The sequence below is a fragment of the Amphiura filiformis genome, chromosome 15, assembly GCF_039555335.1.
Source record: "Amphiura filiformis chromosome 15, Afil_fr2py, whole genome shotgun sequence".
Classification (NCBI taxonomy): Eukaryota; Metazoa; Echinodermata; class Ophiuroidea; order Amphilepidida; family Amphiuridae; genus Amphiura; species Amphiura filiformis.
The window spans coordinates 6,486,941-6,509,155 of NC_092642.1; the positions used below are offsets into that span (position 1 = coordinate 6,486,941).

The following is a 22,215-nucleotide window of genomic DNA, read 5'->3' on the forward strand; positions in this document are numbered from 1 at the left end:
CTACGTATCGAGAATGGTACGCACAAGCCATGGAAGCCACTGAAGAGATGAGAGCTGAAAAATATGAAAAGTACATTGCCGAGGGATTGGATCCAGAACAGGCTAAGGAGAAAGCCTACATGAAGACCCTGTGGGCTGTTAAACGTGCCTTTTTCAACCAAATTACGACATTTTTATGTCGTTTTGCGCATTTGAAAGATGATGACCTGTTTCAAGAAATCAGCGATGAACTTGAAGATAAAATGGACTATGACGTGGATATTTACACAGCAATCAAAAGAGTGGTGGCCAAGTATCAAGCCAAATTCGATGGTCTTTTCCTGTACGATGAAGATGCGGATGAAGAAATGGAAGCTGATGATGTTTGAAAAAGGAACCAAAGTTTTACCACCACCATCACTAAACTATACTTAACATTAATACAATAAAATATTTAACAAACAGCATATGATAAAATCTAATATTAATTTGTTACAAAGTATATTTGATGAACATCTTTGAATATCTATAATAAATGAAAAAAGAAAAGAAAAGAAAGATATACATCTTCTTATATTGTACTTTATTTTGTGTTGTTGTTTGGGTCTATTTCATTATATTATAATGTAGGCAATTATAATAGATCTGGTGTACTAGATCATCGAGACAATCAATCCAGTTCAGTAATTGACAGTTCTTCCAATTAATTAGAGCCATTATCCAATACAACTAATTCACCCAATTAATCAATTGCCCCCGGACCTGGTTCGTAAGATGCCTGAATATACAGTCAGTGTTCTTTCTATGGACGTATTATAATTATATATGATCATAGGCCTGTAGATGATATAATTGACTTCTATTTTTTTTATATCTTCAAGTACGATATAAAATATTTTGGATTGGACTAAAAATCTAACCGAGGAGGGATTTGTCTTCTCCATTAATAGACCCTCTTTTGATTCATATCCTCTAAATATCGGTTCAAATGATTTACATCCTACGGTGTCCACCAACTACATCCCCAACTGGACGCCCTCATTTAACCGCTCATCATCACCAATTGCACCCCAACTGGCCGCTCATTATCAACAACTACATACCCCACCCCACCCCAACCGGACGTCCTCCTTTAACCATTACGCACGCATTCTTCCAAATCAAATAGGGAAACAATATTAAATAGAACAGATAGAATGCATAATGCCAATTATATAATGTGATATAAGATCCTGTACACGACTATGGACAAATCTGCCTGCATCAGGTATATCCTGTATAACTGGACATTTCCACTGACCATTATGACCCAGAGGGAAGTTATTAATTGGGGGGGGGGGGGTTTACTGGATGTCTTGGGAGAATTCTAAGTAGGCCTATATATCTTGGAGGAATAATTAATTAAGGATACGAATATGGAAAAATCTGACTGTATCAGGTATTACCCTGTTTAACTGGATAATTATATTCCACGGACCATTCCACTGACCATTCTATAATATCTTCAAATACGATGCAAAAATATTAGCGATTAGACTAAAATCTAGCCTTCATCATTTAATATTAGACCCTCTTTTGATTCATATCCTCTAAATATCGGTTCAAATGATTTACATCCTACGGTGTTCACCAACTACACCCCAACCGGACGCCCTCCTTTAACCGCTCATCATCAACAACTACATGCCCCACCCCACTCCAGCCGGACGCCCTCCTTTCACCGCTACGCGTGCATTCTTCCCAATCACATAGGGAAACAAGATTAATATAACAGATAGAAGACATAGTGCCAGTTATATGTGATATAAGATCCTGTACACAACTATGGACAAATCTACCTGTATCCGGTATACCCTGTTTAACTGGTCATTTTCCACTGACCATCATGGCCCAGAGGGAAGTTATTAATTGGGGAGTGGGGGTACTAGTTGTTTTGGGAGAACTCTAATTCTTATATCTTGGAGGAACAATTAATATAGGTGGACTGACTGTCATGGCGGAATTGCTAATTCAACGAATGATATAGATTGTGATGCAGTATTGGATGAAATATAACTAGGGAAGTTAATTAATAGGGTCAAATTATATACTATTGGCCAAATGAATGCTTGGAGGAAATAGCGAAATTGGTCGATTCAATGAGTGATATAGATAGAGTATAGCAGTGGACAACTAAGGGAGTTAATTAATAGCGCCAAATGATATACTAGTGGCCTAGAGAATGCTTTTGGAGGAACGATTAATTAAGGTGGACTGGGCCTGGGTGTCACATCAGAATTGCTCAATTCAGTGAGTGATACAGATACAGCAGTGTAGCAGTGTGCAATTTGCATCAAGGGAACGCCATTTGTGCATCAAGTGCACGTCAAATCAAAGCTAAACAGTCTATTTTGTGTGCATCAAGTGCACGTCGAATCATGGTTTAACAGGCTAACTTACTACTTTCCGTGTTTACTTTTTCCCATGTGACCTGCCACACAGACAACGAACCTTTGTTTTGCTTAGTGGCCGCTACGGTTCGTTGTCTGTGTGGCAGGTCACACGGGAAAAAGTAAACACGGAACAAGGGCACAAGCCACAAGGGAACAGCCTATGGATACGAGGCCTACGGACCTTATAGTACGGCATACCGGTACTAAAGTAGACTTTCCATGCTTTGGATCTCCTCGCACAATTTGACAACTATTGATGACCATCAACGCGTTGGCCTTTGTTCTGAAAATTTCCTCCCTGTACAAACCCATATAAAAAGTAAGGTTTTATTTCAAACTCTAATGGTGACCCGCAGGTCAAATTGCTAGAATGTACATTAAACACAACTAAACAGGCACAATGCAATTTGCAGGCAGCAGCTTAATCAGCGCCAATATTGCAACATTGAAACAAACAACTATACAAACATCCAATCCAACCCAACCCCATCCCCCAGTAGGCAATGAGGATAAAGTGCCTTGCCCAAGGACACAACACGTTGACACGAGCGGGGCTCGAACTCACAACCTATGTATTATGAGTCGGGCGCCTTATCCACTCGGCCACACGTGCTCCTCTAAGGAGGGACATTGAATGAGACGATATGTTATTAGCCTTTATGGAAAACTAAGACATTGTGGAACAAAAACTTGTTCTCCTAAACTGATTTACGGGTTAAACAAATTTGAATCTTGTGCAGAACTGATTAACTGTTCAGTTACGTACAATCTTCTTGAACAATTTGTTGATCACACAGTTTATAACATGTATGTTTAAAACCCTTTTTTTTTATATAATTTTTTATTCTTGATGTTTTTAATCTGCATGGACAACGTGTATAATATTGTATTTTATTAATCCAAATTATGAAAGCATTGAGCATGTTGAATTTAATTAACCTATTTCTTTAAGAACTTATCAATTAACTAAAACAAAATTTAATTTGACGGTCCAATTTCTTTTCAGTATTTATCGGATGATCGTAAAAATCATCAAAATTAAGATTTTGGTACCTTTGTTATTGTTATAGATACGCTAACATAGCTTGCTAGTGGTTCAGCCGAAAGCTGTGTATTTAAGACAAAATAAGGCAATTTACATGAGTCTGTAACTGTAATTTATATACTGATAGTATATAAATTAGCTTACATGCATTTGAATAGGGCTTCAACTTCGTCAATACTGCTGTTTTCTTCGTTTTTTGCCAAATTGTTCATTTCAAAATACTAAATGACAAGTTTAATGACTTATCCTTTACTTTTAAGCAATTTATAAATAATTTTAATTTTTTACACGTGCGCTGGGATCACTGAATGTGTCTTTAACAAACAAAATCACGGACCCTGAACATTTCTGCTTGACTTACAATATCATAAAAAATAAATAAAACGAAATAAACCCGTTGGTTAATAATTATGACCCGTATAATAAACATTATGAACACATGGTTTATTATTTTTGTGATGTCGCAGTGTGGTGCTCTATCACGGCTGTTAAGTTTTTCTGTCACAGCGATATTAATTTTTGTTTTATTGTTATAAATATTGAAAATAAAAGCTCAAAATTTGCAATGATGACAATAAAAACACTATATTGTTCCACCCAGGACGTTAAAACGGGTTCGTTAAGCACGTTAAAGCTTGCATGACATTTATAGCTAGAAACTCAAATTTATTGGCTTCGAGAATACGCGTTTCCGTTTACACGGTTATATTTTTATTAAATATATAATTTGTAAATAAACTTGCACCTGAATTGTTTGGTCTTGATGTGTTAGACGGGTTCATATTCATATTACTTGGTTCATCTAATCATATCACCCAAAATGTACCTTATCCCCCTAACACATGGCTATAATTAAAATTGGTACCAGATCGGTAGCCCTTTTTGTGCAAGGGGTTAGGCCTAGACGTCCCCGTCGGGTATGAGCTTGCCAGGCGCCTGGAAAATATTTTATTATATTTAAATATAAATGAAGCTGGAACATATCTGGAAAGAGCATCCTATGACAGCTAATAGTAATACTAGAGAATTACCATATTACATGACAAAAAAATTAAAAAACACGTCAGATATAACTTGCTATATATCTTATTAACTCAAAACTTTTTTCCTTGTAATATGCTATCTTCAGTAGATAGCATCCACCAGCTTACTAATTTAATTTGATAAAATTGTAACTTGCTATTTCAGAAGACCGCACAAACCAAGAAAACGATTTTTCTTCATTATACTAGCTTGCTATCATCAGTAGATAGCATACACAGGGGTACTAATTTAATTTTATAAAATTGTAACTTGCTATTTTCAGAAGACTGCACAAACCAAGAAAATGATTTTTCTTCATTATACTAGCTTGCTATCTTCAGTAGATAGCATATACTAATTTAATTTTATAAAATTGTAACTTGTTATTTCCAGAAGGCCGCACAAACCAAGAAAGCGATTTTTCTTCATACTATAGTTTGTTATCTTCAGTAGATAGCTATATTATGATTGACGGACAGGTAGGTGATGATGTAAACATACTATATTCAGCAGACCGTTAATTTTTCTTTAATTTGCTATTTGCAATCTACAATGTTTTATTTACATACCTCCAGGCGCTCCTTCTCAAGATCTTTTAAGCTGGAAAGAAACACACATAATTTGAACTAAATATGATGCAATTATACACACGCATTGTTTTATATAATTAACCATATTTTTTCTAAAAAATCATTGATTTAAATTTAAATCAATGATTTTTTTGAAAAAAAAATTGTGGTTTAAATCAAGCAACCCTGTCCTATATGCGTGTCCAAAGTCACCCCACTGTCCAAAGTCACCCCCGCTTTACGGTAATTCATATTTTCTTCACTTGTAAATGAATTTTTACGGTATTTTTACTCAAAAGAGTAACGACCCTTATATCATATAGGCCTACCTTGAAAAAGGTTTCCACTCTTTTAGGAGTGGTTTTTACTCTCTTACTCAGTTAGGAGTTATTTTCACTCGTTTGAAGTGATTTCCACTCTTCTTACTTTTTTTGAAGATTGAGTTTCTCACTCTATTATATTAAGAAAGTACATGTCCACATTTTGAATTCTATTGTTTTAATGGTAGGCTCACAAAATTAGAATTCTGTGGGCCTCAATGTATAGCAAAATATTGGACCACGCCCCTTTATGATACAAAAACACGACCACCAGTAGCAACCAACATCAACCCCCGGGCATCAAAAACATTAAATCATTATTTCCAAAGACTTTTTATGTCAGTTCAAAGCGATTAGTTCGAATCCATATTCGATTTATAACCATTATTAATTTAGGATTAAAGTCATGACTATAGTTTCATAATTCGCTACAGCTGTGCTGAAAAAGGTTGTTTTAATTGAATTAATTTTGATAAACATGATAAATAATTAATATTAAAGCACTGTTGATTACAAATAAATTCAATTTTTGACAGTTTTCGTCGAATTTGTTTTATCACAAGCGTTGTAAAAGCAGATGTTATTGTTTGGATGATTTAATTCATTTACTAACAAACCTTATTCCTGCAATTTGAAACACAATTTCCATATGAAATACATGATAAGGAATGTTCTGGGAATGTAAAATAATGATTCATATAATAATAATATTTACAAATTCTCTGATGCGTGCCTTAGTATGAATGACCTTATTATGTTCATGCCCAGTAAAAGTCCAAAATGACAAAAATGTCCACTTTTTTGCGGCAATATTTCGCAAAATTTGTTGATTTTATCCCCCCCCCCCCTCAATTCACTTCATATGTAGGCCTACTTAACGTGTATGTAGCTGTGAGGAAATATCAACCATCATTTGATAATTGTGACCTTTCGTATTTAAAATGTACGATTATTCTCCAAAAGACCTAGAAATTTTGATATCAGAAGGACATTCCTCATATTCAGAATGCAAATTTCTATAAGCCTGATGAGCTTTCATTGCCCACAAAAATACTGTGCGAATCCGAGCCCTTAATCTATTGTTTTAAAACAAATCTTACCGTTTATCCATTATGGTGTCCATCGCCGCATTGAAAGTTTGCAAGATACCCACGCTGTCCATCGGTACATTTGAATCTTTCGATAACGTCTGCCTTCCCCGCCTATTCTGTCGTTCCGTACTACTCGGTGACGAAGCTGATCCATTCATCGACGTAAACGCAGTGGAGACTGTTTCAGGACGTTTAGTACGTTTGTGCATCAGACAAGATTCGTCGGTTTTGTGATGGTCAACATTTATTACGGTGAGAGGTGGTGGTTGGGGGCGAGCCGAACCATTTGTCTCTGAATTTGTTATTTGTAAAGTCATTGACAAGTTCGTCATTGTCACAAAACCTATCAATACTTATAGAAAATAAATATCTAAGGTTTGGTTATAAAGAAATACCGTCCTGAAGCTTTCACTTAATGCTCAATGCAAAGTTTCTCACTGTATAAGCTTGCAAGGATGGTACTGGTAAAGACAAACCATAAATTGCTCCTCAAATTATCTTTCAGTTCTGGCTATATCTCGATGTCTCATCAGTATCCTGACAAGTAATCGTTTCAGTCTAGTCTTTAATCAAACTGATGACCCCATTCTGTGGTTATACCAATGATATCAGCAACCAATACGATTGTCAACATCAAACACACGTGGATTCAACATGTTCAATAGGTGAACTATTATGATCAAATAATATCAAATTATATGACTTTCCTGCGTGTTGATTGGATGTTTGTCACATAAAACGCTTCATTGATTACTAACAATAAATACAACTGTGAAATAATAAATGTTATATTAACCTGAACATAAAAATTAAACAATAAATAATGATGATGAATAGTATTTTTTTTATTAAAAATTCAGTCGAGTAATTACCATGGGTCCAAGGTTCACGTGCGTCAATTATTGGGCTATTCAGATGTATTCCGCACCCCCATGGAAGACACTTCCGGAATTCGGGGCTTAATTGACAGCCGGAATTCACATGTCAGGAAAAACCCATGGAAGACACTGCCGGAATTGTGGTAATATGTCTAATATGGCCAGCCGGAATTCACGTAAATGTAAATGTCTTCCATAGGGTTCCAGCTGGAATTAGAAAATTTTTTGTTTCCAGCCAGAATTCAAGTAAATGTCTTTCATTGGTTAATCGAGATGGTGATCATAAGTGAAGATTCTGCTGGAATTGGAGCATTTTTGACCATTTTCCAGCCGGAATATTAAGAAATGTGAATGTCTTCCATAGGCACATCATGGCCTTTTTCGTTTATTTTAGCAGCCGGAATTTCACCTAATCTCAATGTCTTCCATACCCTCCAGCCGGAATCTTTGCTAAAAATGACTGCTGGAATTCTAGATACATCTCAATTCCAGCTGGAATTGTATTTTTTTAAATGTCTTCCATAGGGGGGTGCGAATACATCTGGAATAGCCCATTATGAATTTAAAAGGCTTTTTTGATATTTTTATAATGATCAGTTGACTGGCTTCTTGGCCTTCTATGGTATTTATTCTAAAGTTTTAAAACGAGTTAAGAAGTTTACTTCAGAAGTAAAATTAAATGTAGAGGCATCAAGTTTCTTAACTTCAAGGTTCACTGGTCTTTATAGACTATGCCATAGTCGATATTTGATAAATAAAACATGTTATTAATCATGATGAAAGCATTCAGTTGAACTCGAAATTATACTGATATTTATTACATCAAAATATTAGTATAAAATTAAATTGTTGTGAAAAACGTTATATAATTATATTAGTGACAGTAAAAGTAAAGTATACGTAGGCTTATATTATTGAATGCAACATATCATAATGTCATAATTATACTGGCACTTCAATACTGAACAATAATAATTATTCTGATTTTAGAATTTATCAGTTTATTAATCGCGAAAGTCCGAGTTAAACCCCACTTGGGAAGCTAACAAACAGAGGGAGTACGGTGACTGAAAAGATCAGTTGTGAAAATCTATCAATTGTGCACAAATTAATTAAATCGGAGCTTAATGTCATATCCAGAGTATATGCACAACGGGCAAGTGGACTACGGAGTAGTCTATGGTCTTTAAAACATGTGTTTTTGTTTGTGATTATTGTGTGTTTATAATTATGTATAAAATGCAACGATTATAAATTTATAAATAATAAATGACCGATAAAATTAAAGCTACCGGTATATAATTATACCTGAGGAAAATGAAGTTGTACAGGGTGTTGTATGCAGTATATATCTTCAGTAGATAGCAAATGTTATATAGGCATAATGCCATTCGGATAGCAACGTTTGCACAGTATTTTGTGGGAAACGAGAGCACATGAGACATATTGAATTGCATTCTGAAAACAAGGAATGTCCTTCTGATATCAAATAATGTTGTTGTTTTTTGGGTTTTTTTTCGACATAATACAAATTTTATAGTAAATTATTACAAATTGATTTATTTTAATTTTTCATATTTAACAGTCCTAAAAGTAAAATTTATAAATCTAATGATATGTACTTAAAGTGTACATGTATGTAGCTGGGAGAAAAAAACCGAGGATCATTTGAAAAAAATGAGTTTTCATATTGAAGATACACATTTTTTCTTCAAAAGACCTATATTTAATACGAAAGGTCAAAATTTTCAAATGATCGTCGGCTTTTTCTCCTAGCTACATCATGCACTTTACGTAAATATTATTAGATTTTATAAATTTTACTTCGAGGATTGTTAATGTCAAAAATATAGTTTTATTTTAATAATTTGCCATAAAATTTGTAATATCAACAAAAAAAAAAATCAAAATTATTTGACATCAGGACATTCTTCGTATTCATAATGCAATTCGGTATGTCTGATGTGCTCTCATGTCCCACAAAAATATTGTGCAAACGTTGCTATCCAAGCCCTTAAGCATTGTTAAGGGCAGCTACAGACTTTTTAGTATATAATGAAAATATTCTATATGTAACATATATGTCTAAAGTGCTCTCATGTCCCACAAAAAATATTGTGCAAATGTTGCTATCCGACCCCTTAAAGGCAGCTACAGACTTTTTAGTGGATGTAGTGAGAAAAGTCGATGTAAAAAAATATGCCTTCGTTATTTAATCTATTCCCATTCTATTTCTAGCATAAATGTGTAAGTTCTAAAGGATGTTTGATGACGTAAATTCGATTTCCACCAGACATTATACATAACGTTATCATAGATTTTACGTCATCAAACATTTGTTAGAACTTAAAGGCCCATTCGATGATTTGCTCATCCGAACGATCGTAAAAATCATCAAAATTCAGATTTTGGTACCTTTGTCATTGTCATAGATGTGCTAACATAGCCTGCGAGTGGTTCAGCCGAAAGCCGTGTATTTAAGACAAAATAAGACATTTTACACAAATCTGTAATTTAGATACTGACAGTGTCTAAATTAGCTACATGCATTTGAATGGGGCTTCAACTTCATCAGTACTGCTGTTTTCTTTGTTTTTTTGCCAAATTTGTCATTTCAAAAATACCAAATGACAATTTGAATGACTTATCCTGCACTTAAGCAATTTATAAACAATTGTAAATTTTTTACACTTGCGCTGGGATCACTGAATGGGTCTTTAACTATAGGAATCGGATAGCAACGTTTGCACGTTTTTTTTTCTGTGGGACTTCAGAGCACACCAGACACACCAAATTGCACTCTGAATACGAGGAATGTCCTTCAATCTAATATAAAACAATTTGGATTTTTTTTAAATTCGCGATATAATACAAAATTATTTTTTTCTTTCATATTCCTTTCATATCTTCAATATGAAAAGTCAAAATGTTTTATGATGGACGGCTTTTCCTCCCAGTTACATGCACTTAAGTACACAGTTTTATAAAATTTACTTCCAGGACTGTTAAATATCAAAAACATTTTACTGAAAATAGAATGAGAATAAATAAATGTTGTTTGATTTAACGTGCGCTTCAGCTAGGCATGGCCTAATTATCAGCACACTTCAACAATTATTCCGCTGCCATTAGGATATATCAGAATCATTTCCGCTTCACCAAGTCCGCAACTGATGCGCAGGTACTCTCAGCGACTTAAGATTGTGATTACCCCCAGCAGCTCCCCATTTTACACCTGGGTGGAGTGAAGCAATTGGGAATTAAGCTATCTTGCTCAAGGACGCAACACACTGGCAGTGGTGGGGCTCGAACCCGCAACCTTCCGATCATGAAGTTCGCGCCCTAACCATTGGACCACCGTGCTTCCCACATATACATGTCCATAATATTCTACAATGTACGTAGAATACTCGGTATATTAACAATGATTAACAAGATGGTACATATTCGGGGGGTGTTTTGGAGGGTGATGTGGGATGTGATTGTCTTTAAGTTTTCGCATCGGGGTGGGGGAGTGTGTCTGCACGTGCGTGGAGTACGATGTTTATTGCATGTGCCCCGTAGGTCGTAAGATAAATGAATCATACAAGTTCAATGATGTAAAACAAAATTTATAGTTACATACATTGTTAAAATTACATTATACATATAATCATTAAAACGTATGATGACTTATTGAATCCTTATGGAAAACAAATCATAAAATTTAATTTGATGTTAAAAAAGATTATTTTCAAAGGCCTATGTTGTTTTATTGCATTAGACTCATACATACGAGCAAGTTAATAAGCATGAATGACTAAAATAAATCATAAAATTTCAATTCAGACTTCATATGCATTTGTATATACATTCACATGAATGATTAAAAACAAATCGTAAAATATATATTTATGTTTCGTTTATGAATGTACACATATCAATAAAATAGTACATTGTGTGGTTGACGTTGTGTTGACGTTGTGGTAAACGTAAAACCTGGCGTTCCAAAAATGTTACGTTTTAGGCCTAGTGATGCCTTCTTGTATTTTGTTACATTTAAAATCGAAAATGTCAAAAATTGTTTTATTGGAACAGAGAAGATGAACGGTCCATTGCAAAATAGAATAGGGTGGGCGATTTTTTTTGCTTTTCCACTTCCTGTATTATTATTATTGAATACGCTATATCTAGCAGTCAAATAAATAACAAAATGGCAAAACAACTTTTGTAAACTCTGAAAAGGGCTATATTGTGTGCCTCTGCGTTCTGCGATCACAATTTCAGGTTAGGGCCTAATTTTAGGGTACGGTGTGTTCCCCCACTACGTAGGCTACTGTCTAGTCTGTATTTTACTTGTTCCCCCACATCAAGTTGGTGTACCTTGCTTCGTTTCTTTCCAGTTGTTTATATATTCAAGGTATCCTCTTGTATCATTTATTGATCCTTGATGTGTTTTGTGTCCTCGTCCATTACCCACTTTTTTTAGGGTGTGTTACTCTAATAGAACAAAAAAAAATTGGCCTAAGTCTAATATACAACTTTGGTCAAATTTTAATTTTGATATTCTTTAGCAAAAATTATGAAATATTTAAAATGACTCACATGAAAGTTTTCTGTTCATTTTAAGCTGAAGGAAATAATCATTGTAAAATGCAAGGACATCCACTTAGCGTTAACTATGGTTCTAAGGGGATTTGACGCCTTTAAATACATTAATTTAAAATGGCTTGGTTGTCTTACAAACACGACGAATCGGGCTGATTCCAATTAAGAGAAAGTTGGGACATTACAAATATACTAACAAAAAATAGGTTCGAATGTTTTTTACCATGATTAAAAAAGATTATATACACATAGCTCTAAATGCAAGATGTTCTAAAACGAGCCCAGTTAAAATGTCAGAATTAAATTGACTATTTTTAATAGCATATAGAAGCAAGTCTAATATATTCCTTTTGAGAAATGTAAGCTAATATAAAAATTGAAAATGAAATAAAAAGGGCAATAGTTTAATATAGAGAGATAATGGTTTTCGCAGTATGGGAAATCCCCATCTGTGCGCGCCATAACTTGATAGCGAGCTGACAGATTCACAGAGACGTGTTTACACTGCAACAAAAGCATATATGTAAAATGACTGTTTAAACTTTTTAAAGTTTTAACTTTTTAAAAATACTTGTGTGCTTGTTGGACGTTCATCTGCACAATCTGGTTAAAATTCACACCAATGCATTATAGATTACATTTCGGGTTTTGTATTATCTTAGAATAATTTGCAATACATGTAGGGCCTACGTTTTCAAAAAAACATTTTTGAATGTTATGAAAACGTTTTATATCCTTTATACTCTGACATTTTAAACGTTTTCTGGCAACATTTTCTAACCTTTTGCGAATAATGTCGAAAATGTTTTGTGTTTGCTGTGTCTTGAGTTTACTTTTTGGCAAAAAGGTCAAATTTTGGGTTCCACAATTGAAAATTGCACCGACTTTCTTTCAAACAGCCTTATACAGTCAAAGTGATTCATAATTCACTTCGAAGTTATTCCTGATCATTGTTTTACGATTTTGCGTAAATTCTTTTGTTGTTGATTATTTTGACTTTTTTTTTTAAATCACTGATAGGCCTATTTTATTCACCCAAAGTGGGTTTTAGAAGTTTAACATTCAATTGTATTTAATACAATATTTTACAATATGTTTTTAGAGTGTATCCTTGTAATAATGCATTTTCCCGATAAGCCGGCTCTGAGACTTGCCACTCGAATTTACATTTTGGTTTAAAAAAAACACGAAAAGACTGACAAGACAAGAAATATTGATAGCCGGTTTATCAAATATTCAACTTTACATAAACTGATATCTGTTTTGAAACAAAAACAGCAGGTTTTTGGCGAGTATTGAATTCGCACAGTATATCACTTCGTGTACTGGTAAAATGTCATAATCTATCAAGTTCTGTTATCACCGTCACACGAACTATAATAGGCACATATGCCTATATAAATATAATAAATATTAAACGCCGTCTGTATTCAACATTGTTATTATTTTAAAACAAAATGAATTTTATTTTTTAACTTCAAATATAAACCATTCTGGCATAAAATTCAACATTTCTGAATCACTGCACTACGAACCATATAAAATATGAGATAGCTGTTGGCTTATCATTTATGTAAAATATTGTGAAAAAGAAAAGGAAATTGAGAATTACGCGGTTCGTGATTAAGGCCCCCACACAAAGGTATGTAAATAACAAAGGTTTGTAAATAAAAAATAATATGCAATATGCAAATTAGCTCATATTCATAAATATGCAAATGGCACGACACAAAACTATACAGCACATCAGGGCACCATATCCTATCACCATACTGAGTTTGAAGTTTATTGCGTTGGAGCTGCACAGTGGATTAATGAATTTGCTTCCGCCCGCCCGGACGCGTTATTTCTTTCTGCAACCATAATGGGCCGCAATGCGATAACACATAGTACATACATGTAATTATGGGCCTACGAGGCTAGATATAATAACACGAGTTTATTACCATTATTATTTCCTCTTACTTAATAAAATAAAAAGCAATCGATAGAATTAAAATTCTACAACGGTTTACCTGGGGGTTCGAACCCACAATCTATGTATCCATAGTCTAATGCCTACACGACTGTGCTATGATTCGTTGTGCCAGAAAGGTGTTTGTTTATGATACTTATTGATTACGGAATAAAGTGCATACACACAATATACTATTACTAGTATATTAGTACTAATAAATACGTATATAATCCTAACCCTAACCCTAAACCCTAACCCTAACCCGTACCCTAACCCTAACCATAAGACCCTAACCCTGACAATAATGAACCTTGCCTCGGATATATTGCGGCCCATTATGGTTGCAGAAAGAAATTAAGCCGCCCGGACAGCCAAACAAACAAACAACCAGGTGGACAGGCAAACAAACAACCATTTGGATGATAACACAAGCCCCACACTTGTGTGGGGGCCAAAAACAAACAAAAAACATTTGAATGTTGCAAGAGGTTTAAATTTGTCAAACAAAAACCGAAAACCCCTGACTGGCATACCGGTTTTGTGGCATGTTCAATTAAATATTTTATTTTTTTGACATTTTTCGTATGGTTATTTATACATATAATGTAATTGACAAAATATTACTGTAAATAATTATTTTTGCAGAACATTATGAAAGGACATTAGTTGCATATGGTATGGCAAAATTTTAAAAGGTATCATCAGGACATTCCTCAGATTCAAATGCAATTCGATATGTCTGATCCGGTCCCACAAAAAATTATGTGAAAACGTATATGTTTTATATGCGATTGTTATGTACTTTAGTAAACTAACATACCCTGCACAAATTTAGGTGCTGTATTTTTGTCGAAATGTCGAGATTTTGAATACTATAAACAGCAGGAACCGTCGTTTTATTATTACGATGGAAATATTAGTCGAACGCGTACACGATGTGTATAACACAGTACGTACACGGCGTTCGGGCAGTCGTGACATATCAAAAGAGCCGACACGACTCACGTTCGAATGAGTGGCTCGCATTGGCGACATATGCGCTGGTATTAAATAGCGATTTTCTTTGTATTGCCTCGTCTGTTTGAGCCAAAATTAAAAGAGAACATATCTGACAGTGAAAACTAACATTTTATACCAAAAAAATACAATTCTTATGAAAATGTTATAATTATATAATATGGCTTTAACTTACATATTATAGAAAGTGTACATAGCAGGGACATTTCCACTTTTTTTGTTAGACGTATCCAATGAACATAACAAAAGACAATATATCAGAGATTATAAGTTGTTTATTACAATGTGAATAAATATAATTTTGAAGTACATCAGAGGACTTTCATTACAATAAATACAAGTGATATGACCTACGCAAAATGCCACACAATACAGGTTGGCTGATTAACCATTTGACACAGGGATAGTGTTCAAATGCAGTATATTGAGATATGAGTGAATGTTCTTTGTCATCCAGTAATAGATTTTATTCCAAAACTCTATATTGAGATATCTTCAACATGTAGTGCTCTTGGATCACAATAACTTAACGTCTTGTTTTGTTCGTTTGTTTAGAGGGCCTTCAATATTTATGCAGCGGGAGTGGGAGTTTTGACAAACAAATTGACAGCCAAAAAAATGGATTCCTCCCTTAAAACTCCCACTTCCCCACTGGTGTAAATATTGAACGGTCCTCTACCTAGGTTGGTCGGTCAGGGACACACTCTTGGGTCCATGGAAAATCCATGGTCCAGACCTATGCAAAATGTACCCGCCAGGCTAGTATACTTCAAAGCACAGTTATTCAGTGTAGTAAGGCCCTAGAAACTCAATTGCCTGTTTCTCGTCACTTTTTTCAGTTCATAATGAGGCAGCTTTTTCATTATTTATTATTTTGGCATTTTCCATTTCTCACAACAATTTTAAAACCCCTTTGGGACCCCATAGTTTTCAAATTTGGTAGATTATAGGGTCCACCTGGACCACATTATTTGTGCATCAAGTGGGAACCCTGGTCTGATTGTAACACATTACGTTTTCTACATCACATCAGGGCCCATCATCCAAACATTCTTATTCCAAATTTTGAGTTAAATACTCCAGCATTTTGGATTCTACAAGCAAATATGTGTAACCTAGTGGTCCATAAAACAGTACAGAACTTCCGGAGTGATACCACCAAACTACTTTTTTGTACTACCAAATATTACAGGCCTTAAATAATTCACAGGGGTTATGAGTTTACCCGATACCAAAATCTACATTTTGATGGGGTAGGGATAAGGTCAATCATCTTTAATTATGTGGATCTTATTCTGAAGTGGCAGTCTTGTTCACAATCAGTAGCAACAGTTAGGTGACAATATTTTTGATACAGCTTGTATCAAGCTTGTATCAATTGGCCCTAAACATTGTAGCAAATTAAGAATTTTCAACAGAAAAACTGAGGAATACTTATTAAATCAAATATTAAACAATGTAAATTATATAGAAAAATACCAACAAATTAACAAAACTTTATCCATAAACTTAAAAAAAGTTATGAACACATTAAATGTAAAAATTTAAATTTTAAATAACACCAATTGAAAAACAATAAATACCCATTTGATTGGTGAATGGTGGCCATAATTTGATAAAAGAAAAGAAAACATAAGAAATTAATGACAATTAAAGCGGATTATGGCTCCAATATCACCTTCACCAAAATGATATTTCGGCAATCCAACAGAAATAATGTGGCAGCTTTTGAGACACACTATTAATTCACAGTGGCCTAAGCATCACCTTCAATTCAGCCTGAAGACTAAAGTCTGTATACCTTCCTCGAGTCAGTAAAGTAAAATCAAATCTAGAGATTTTCTCAAAAACTGTTAATTTTTGCACGAATCTGTTATGCTAGCTGGATTCCTTGCATCATTTAATTTCTAAAAATGCATACTTTTATATACTTCTCATCATTACATTTAGAGATACAATTATTAAAAAAAATCTAAATTACTAACTCGAGAAAGGTATACAGACTAAAGTATGTAGTCTGTATACCTTTCTCGAGTCAGTTATACAGACTAAAGTATGTAGTCTGGTGTTTATATGCATATTTCTGTTGCAACTGTTCTCCACTACGATATTTGGTTCTTGGCTGAGACTTTTGCTCAATACCACTACTCTTGTTTCTTTACTCAGTAAGACAGGAAATAGCCCCACAGTGGATCCAGCCTTCTGGCTTTAAGACTCTGCCTTCAGGTAGGGTACAACCCTCTCCAACGACAGCATCACAGTTGAAAAATACATCAAAACATCAAACTATACCCTGGCATCAAGCTTGATTTCGGCAGTCAAAAGTTGCGCATTTCCCATAATTCATTGCATATATGGATTAATGTGTATCCAGCCAATCTTGTAGCTGGTTATTGATTCCCCGTAGCTTACGTCTGGATTGTGATGTGGCCTTAGCCTCTGTTAACAGTGCTCCTAGTAGATATGGATTAATGAGTATCCAGCCAGTCTTGTAACTGATTATTGATTCCTCGTAGCTTACGTCTGGATTGTGATGTGGCCTTAGCCTCTGTTAACAGTGCTCCTAGTAGATATGGATTAATGAGTATCCAGCCAATCTTGTAGCTGATTATTGATTCCCCGTAGCTTACATCTGGATTGTGATGTGGCCTTAGCCTCTGTTAACAGTGCTCCTAGTAGATATGGATTAGTGAATATCCAGCCAGTCTTGTAACTGATTATTGATTCCCTGTAGCTTACGTCTGGATTGTGATGTGGCCTTAGCCTCTGTTAACAGTGCTCCTAGATTGCTGGATGTTCTAACGGATTTCTGTGTGAGAGAGAAGAATTTGTATTATGTCAAAAGTTGCACTGTTAGAATATGTGCTTATCCTACAATCCTGGAAAACAATGTCTTTTGGTATTATCTCTGCCCACTCTCCCACAATTCAATATTTGACAAAGCCATATTGTCAACAGGTCCATGAGACCCTCCAACATTGAAAGATGGGGAGTGGGGCATGGTGAGATACAGGGGGGGGGTCTCTAATTTACATATATCACATGCATGTTTCACTTGGCTCTCCAATTTTGATAGGGCACGCATTTCATTTGTTTAGTACAAATGTGCCAACTATTTTTCCAGGATTGTAGTCTGTTAATACAATCCAAGAGTAGTTGGAACACTTGTGTAAAAGTAGGACGTGCTAAAATGTTGCTTACTTTGGTGTGAAGTCTGAACCCTTTGCTACTACGACCCTACCCATGCGCCATCAATCAATGTTGGGTGTCTTAAGGGGGGCACGCAGGATCACTCAAAGTCAGAAATTTTAGCCATTGTTTTGTCTAAAACAAAACAATGTCTAAAATTTCCCACTTTGAGTGATCCTGCATGCCACCTTAATTGGGCATAACCAAATAAACAAATGGCAACATTGAACAGGGGAATGTGGAATATTTGTCAAAGTGTTCCAACAATTTTGTCAGAGATTGTAGGTGTCTGTTTGTGTTAGCTCATTCATCCTTGGTGCGCCGTCCGAATCTTTGAATAAGTCGCAACTCAAAACAGTTTTTTTGGTAAAATTCCTATGTTATGCCATTTTTTTTAAAACAACATGTTCTTTGTTGGGTGCTTGCTACACTGGCTCCCGAGAAAAACAGCACTCTCTCAGTTGCTTTACACAGTGTAAACACAGAAGTGGGGGTCTGATTGGCTGACTCAATCGACACAGAACCATAACAGACTGGTAATCTGATTTGCCCGTTGACAAGTCAAAGCTGTGTTCGGTGCTCATGAAATAAATATCGCTCGTTAACAGGGCATGTGCATCGGGAGAGTGCCGTCCTTCTCTGGAAGCTAGTGTAGCATAGAAAAGAAGCACCACAAATCATAATACATAAAACTTTCGTTATCGTGGGTGTGTTTTCTCCGCTGTAGATTCGTATCCTATATTTGCAAGAAACTACCAATACTTTGTAAATCTTATAACACACATACTAACCTTATCATCCTGTGGTTTAGTGGCGGCATATTCTTTCTGTAGGTTCTGAAGATTTGTAAGAAAACTACTAATATTATGAAGGGCATTTTTCTTTTCTTGATCACCAGACTGTTGTTTTTTCATTTCGGCTATCTGCATGTCTAATCTGTGAAAGTAACAAAAGAATTGCGGTGTTAGTGCAAGAAAGTTGTTTGAACCACTTTAATCATTTTGCAAGATAAAAGACTTTAAGGATGGCCTGATCAAGAACCTTATCCCTATCCCCTGAGATTTTGGTATCAATGTAAAGCCATACTTTTTCTCATTCACACTGTGAAATACTAGGGCTAAAGGATGTTTTGTTTGCATTTTGTAAACTGTGTTAAAAGTGGGTTAACATGCTAAGACCCACTAACTATTCACACAGTATTCCATGGAATCTTGAAAATCACAAGGCTCTCGTATCAGAAGGGAAAGAATATAGTTGGGATGCAACTGTTAATATCAGTACCGGAATTAAAAAGACTAGTATGCATCTGAAATCACCTTCAATCAAAACTCAGAAACGATTTGTTTGAGATGACCGACATTTCTGGACGAGCAGTAAAACAGTGTGCCCTATGGTTAATGTTGAACCTTCAAACATACAAACCATCTCAAAAGTAAGGTTTTAGTAAAAGGAAACTTTCTTTCCTGAAGGCACCATGTCAACAATGCCTAGAAAAGTTGCTGTTTGCCTAGTAAAACAACCAAAATTTTTCGCCATTTTCTGTCATTCCTTTTCTCCGATGAAGTCACCAGACGCTATTAACCAAACACAGGATGTGGGGGCAGGTCGATCATCAGATACAGTCTCCGAGTATGCATAGGTAGGGAGTAAAAGGTCAAGATCAAACAAGATTGATATAGCTGGTGATGAAATCAATCACACTATTCTCCTTTAAAATCATCAAATAACAAAATAATAAGTACAAAAGTGAAAAGATAAATGTGAATTTGCTATTAAAGACCCATTCAGTGATCCCAGCACAAGTGTAAAAAAATCAAATTGTTTATAAATTGCTTAAAAGTGAAAGATAAGTCATTCAAATTGTCATTTGGTATTTTTGAAATGAAAAAGTTGGCAAAAAACAATGAAAACAGCAGTACTGATGAAGTTGAAGACCCATTCAAATACATGTAGCTAATTTAGATACTGTCAGTATATCAATTACAGATTCATGTAAATGTCTTATTTGTCTTAAATACACAGCTTTCGGCTGAACCACTCACAGGCTACGTTAGCACATCTATGACAATGACAAAGGTACCAAAATTTGAATTTTGATGATTTTTACGATCATCCGGATTCAATTTCTTTATCAATTACCTTGGGAAGAAATATACAAATGCGCTGTTCCAGTTGAAATCCATACACCCCTATGGAAGACATAACCTTAATCTTCCATACAGGAAGTGTGAATTTCAAATGGGGTTAACTGCATGGGTGACCCTAATTGAAATTTACACCCCCTGTGTGGGAGATTAAGGTCATGTCTTCCATAGGGGGTGTATGGATGTCAACTGGAATAGCCCATTATATCCAAGCTGCACACACCTGACATTACAACTTTGTAGCTCCAAGACTCCCTCTGATTTTCAGAGACGTGCAAACAATCAGACACTCTCAATAATCTATGCGAATGAAGGCTTATGCCCGGGGGGCACTGCCATTACAAGGTGGACACCATGCTCGTGTACAAAAAACGCGTAAAAGGGTGATGTACGCCATACAGTGCAAAGGGTGCCAGAATTGCCAAAATCGGGAAAAAGGGTATACTTTTACAACAGCTTGGATGCGTGTAAAGGGTATATATTTTACTATTCGTGAAAATAAAACATTTGAGACATAATCGGGTCGTAATCAATCGTAGCTAATCGTGTTTTGTGCCGGTGACCCGGTTCGGTGACAATCCCCCCGGGGCTTATGCTGGTTTCATACTTTTGTGCCGCTTCATCATGCCGCATGCACTTGTCTGCATGTGAAGTGGCACACCGCTGAGCGGCAGCGACATGTTCACACACGTCAGAGTGGCACCACTCCGAGTTGACTTGAATTAAACTTCCAGCGGTGCTGCCGCCGCAGCAAAGCGGTGGAGTGATTGACCGCTGGTCACTGCTAGCATTTCTGGTGCGACTGCGCAGTGAAGAAAAATGTTCTTCAGAGCCACAAGCGGCAGGAAAGTATGAAACCAGTATTAGAGGGGTGTATTCCAAAACCTGAGTGTGTTACATACCTGACATTGCGTTGTTGTAACTCCAACAATTGCTTCCTTTGTTTCCTTGTGGTATTGTTCATTCTGGACAGAGATGATTTCAAAGTCTTATACTCTTGTGCTAGATCAATCTAAAAGATGACAAGCAAATAATAATAAACTGTCAGTCAGCTTTTTAATACCAATTATTGGTAAAGTGGCAAATGGTATAGTGCATAGTCCTAAAGGGTGTATCACACAAGGCAATCACTAGGAGTGTAGTGTGTTTTTGTGACATATCTTCCATTGCTTATCCAGTGGCATAGACATTGGGGGGATGGAGTTGGAAAACATTTCTTGAAGTATTCTGAATCCAGCACCTTTTGGTGACAGAAGTATATGGTACAAATGTGCGTGAAGCGCATGAAACATTTTGCCATGTTGAAGCTAAACTGATGAAATATGGTGCTAAAGTGGAATAAATTAGCTTGAAGCATGCAAAAATTTGCTCTTTTGGGGCTAAAATGGCCAAATATGAGATTAATTTGGCCAGAAACCCACATACAGGCGCCTACATTGGGGGATGATTGTATGGACCACCCCCGGTATAGCATAATTTAAGACATACTTTTAAAGTATGATGTTTTGCATAGACTCTTCAATCGAGTTTGGTGATAAATAATAAAATATACGTGTTAAGTAACTTTAAAAATATTTGTCAACTTGTGAATCAAATGTGAATTAAGAAATATATTGCATTATATCCGAACAATTTTGATTAACCTTTTGCGTGGTTCGCAAATAATTTGAAGAATTTTTGCATTGTTTTAGGAAATATTCCACCCAGTTATGTATCACCACGTGGTCATTTTAATTCCAGGGCTTGTACCACTAAATCAGACTTCTGCCTAAGTTTATCAGTCATATAGTGCCATCTTTACATACAAAATGTGACAAATTGATACAATATTAGCAATTTTAGTGTTCAAAACCATGTTTGAATAGAATTTCTAAATGTGAATGCCACACAGGTTAAAATAAAACAGGAATATTTGGGCAATATTTACGGCTATCTGCGCATGAATATACAAGGCCAAAATGTAGTTAGCAGTCGGAGTTTTATG

The 22,215-nt window shown here is 35.4% G+C and overlaps 1 protein-coding gene across 1 annotated transcript in view; it reads right to left on the minus strand.

Annotated features, from left to right (window-relative positions):
* Window positions 1-17,067: 17,067 nt before the first annotated feature.
* The window catches only part of LOC140171183 (uncharacterized), a 28,527-nt gene continuing 23,379 nt past the window's right edge, over window positions 17,068-22,215 (minus strand). Inside the window, exons 9-11 of the mRNA XM_072194382.1 lie at window positions 21,134-21,243; window positions 18,879-19,023; window positions 17,068-17,707 (exon numbers count right to left, since the gene is read on the minus strand). Coding sequence (XP_072050483.1) covers window positions 17,585-17,707; window positions 18,879-19,023; window positions 21,134-21,243 — 378 coding nt within the window. The 3' untranslated portion in view covers window positions 17,068-17,584. The remainder of the gene's footprint in view (window positions 17,708-18,878; window positions 19,024-21,133; window positions 21,244-22,215) is intronic.